The 2827-nt window shown below is 42.7% G+C and overlaps 1 protein-coding gene across 1 annotated transcript; it reads left to right on the plus strand.

Moving 5' to 3' along the window:
• Window positions 1-498: 498 nt before the first annotated feature.
• On the plus strand, window positions 499-1307 carry LOC136538889 (putative ripening-related protein 6). The gene has a single exon (XM_066530822.1). The coding sequence runs from the start codon at window positions 543-545 to the stop codon at window positions 1029-1031; it is 489 nt and encodes a 162-aa protein (XP_066386919.1). The 5' UTR covers window positions 499-542; the 3' UTR covers window positions 1032-1307.
• Window positions 1308-2827: the final 1520 nt, after the last annotated feature.

Below are 2827 nucleotides of genomic sequence, written 5' to 3' on the forward strand. Positions count from 1 at the left end.
GAAAGCCCCTTTTTCAGTTCTAAAAAACAGATTATTACATATTTATACAGCCCAGTGGGTGTTGACATGTCCCTGCATGGGCAACTTGTCTTTTTCCGAAGGGGTTTGGAACTTTCACGAAAGTGTCCATAGGGTTAAGTACAGCTAATAACGTGATTTGCGATCACTGGTGAATTTTTTCTGACGACATGGACATCATTGCTGCCGTCATGCATACCCGTTCCAATAATAGCGGTAATAACATATCCCCCCTTGGATATTACCGCTGTAATAACATAAGCGACACCATGAAATCCAAAACCATCGGTTTACCACGGACCTGTCCCCGTCCGGTATCGAGTGTACCAAAGAGAATCGTAGTGGTATTCTAGGAAAACGGATTTGTTGCATCTCAGTGCTCAAACAACGATGCGATTGACACGTGGTTCGACCGCACGCGCGCGCCTATTTAAACCGCTCGAGCCGCACACCTGAAGAACCACCAAGTGCAAGTGCAAGTACAAGGCTAGCTACAGCTTACGAAGGGGGTAGAGCTGTTAGCAATGGCGAACGCTACGCTTGCCGTCGTCCTGGCCGTGCTTGTTCTGGTGCAGGTTTCGTGCGGCGTCGCGCGGCATCACCACGACCCGGACCCGTGCGGCGGGGACTCGGTCCTGCTGGGCCACAAGGGCAACGGCTGCTCGTCCCCGCCGGTGTCGGCCCACGGCACGCGCGCGGTGATGACGGTGAACGGGTTCCAGAAGGACGAGGACGGCGGAGGCCCATCAGAGTGCGACGGCAAGTACCACAGCGACAACGACCTGATCGTGGCGCTGTCCACGGGGTGGTACGCGGGAGGGAAGAGGTGCCACAAGAAGATCCGCATCACGAGCGTGCAGAACGGGCGCACCGTGGAGGCAACGGTCGTGGACGAGTGCGACTCCCGCCACGGCTGCAAGAACAACATCGTCGACACGTCCAAGGCCGTCTGGAAGAAGCTCGGGCATGACACCGACATCGGCGAGGTCCCAGTCACCTGGTCCGACGCATGAAACCAGCCGTCGGTCGCGCGGGGGGCGGCCGGTGGTCTTGCCGGCCGGCCGCCAGCAAGGGAAGGACGAAGACATGTTCTTTGATCAGGTCCCCTTGTCCTGCGGCTTGCGTTGTTGTTGTCACGTACGTGGAGTCTGTAATTGTACCTGCATCTAGAGAATGAGAGGATGACGGTACAGTTGATTTGTGTGTCGTTTGTGACAATTATATATTGCTACTCTCGAGGCATGCTACCTAGTAGGTAGCTAGAGTGGCAGAATAAAACTACTTGCATGGTGTACGCGACTTGTCATGTAACGTTAAGGTGTTCCTGTCAGTCTATCAGTTTCTAAAAACCACGTGTTTGTTCATATCGCGTTAATTGTTCACCACTCAGTTGTTTCTAAATGTTGTAAAACACGTTGACAGCGGTTAAAATCTGTCTCTCCCCGTCTCATATGAGCAATCCAGTAGATAAAAATCAAAGAATACATAGACGTACACGAGATAGAAGAACTATTCTTTATCATTCGAATACTGATGATTATAACGTAGAGCTCTCATCTCATGTATATATAGTTCACAACAAGCTTAAGAGAATGGACTAAGATCTATAATTCCTCCTCCTTTCTTTTCAAGTTAGAATCTTTATGTTTTACAACACTTCCTCTTCGACGATTATCACGATATGTACATGCCTCATTGAAAACTCTAACCGAAAACCTAGTGGTAATTTAAAACAGTTTAGGAGAAAAGAGTAGATCGTATTCGCAAATTACATTGCACACATATTGCCTCATTAAAAATCTTGTGTAAAACCCCACATAGGGAAAAAAGAATACAACACTTAACATTTTTGGTCATGTATTATTCTTCAACATCTTCTATTCTTCATGAACAAATGTCAATGTTCATGTTCTATGCATAAACTTCAACATTTTGCCAAATAAGATCATATTGGTTTACTTTCGAGGTAGATTTAATCAAATATGATCCCCTCGTAAAGTCATCCTTTGAACTTCATTGCTCAAATCACTGAAATCACACTTTTCATAATTGTATGCATAATTGGCACCACAATACTTTGTCTTTCAAAAACTTGGCTTGCAGTTCTTCTGTGAATTGTGAAATGAATAAATATGAGCAATATTCTTGATGTGTATATGACCAATTATTAGTTGTACAATACAAATAAAATCTATCTTTCTAGGGAACTAAATTCTTTAAGGGGCCGTTTGGATCCTTTCATTTGGAGGAATTAAAATCTACTTAATAAATTAGACTATTTGGCTTGGAATTTGACATTCCACCAATTTCCAAAGTTCACATATAAGCCTATCTCAAATTCATAGGGTGGAAGATGGAAAGTGATTCTATAGATCACAATTCTAATGTTTCTACTTTGCAACTTATAACAATCTCTTCAACTCACTCCCCTATGGTAGAAATGCAACACATAAGTATCTTTCTCGTATAGCCAACAATTATATACAAATATAATCCATATACAACTATATTAAATTAATTAATGTATGTCTAAATTATAATTATTAAAATAAATTCAATTCCAAGGATCCAAACGAGGCCCAAGAGTATTATAGGGGTAAATGAGTTATAATGATAGATATCTTCTAGATAGTACCTCAAATCTCATTCTAGAGTTTGAATACATGTAATGGATTTTCAAATTATATTTTTCTACAAGTCTCCAGGATTCGAATTGTACCCCTAATAAGTAGTAAATGTAGTATTGCATTTGATATTTAGGGGATAATTCAATTGTCAATATCACCAATATTCTTATACCTTCTATGGT

Source organism: Miscanthus floridulus, chromosome 2 (assembly GCF_019320115.1).
Source record: "Miscanthus floridulus cultivar M001 chromosome 2, ASM1932011v1, whole genome shotgun sequence".
NCBI classification, from domain to species: Eukaryota; Viridiplantae; Streptophyta; class Magnoliopsida; order Poales; family Poaceae; genus Miscanthus; species Miscanthus floridulus.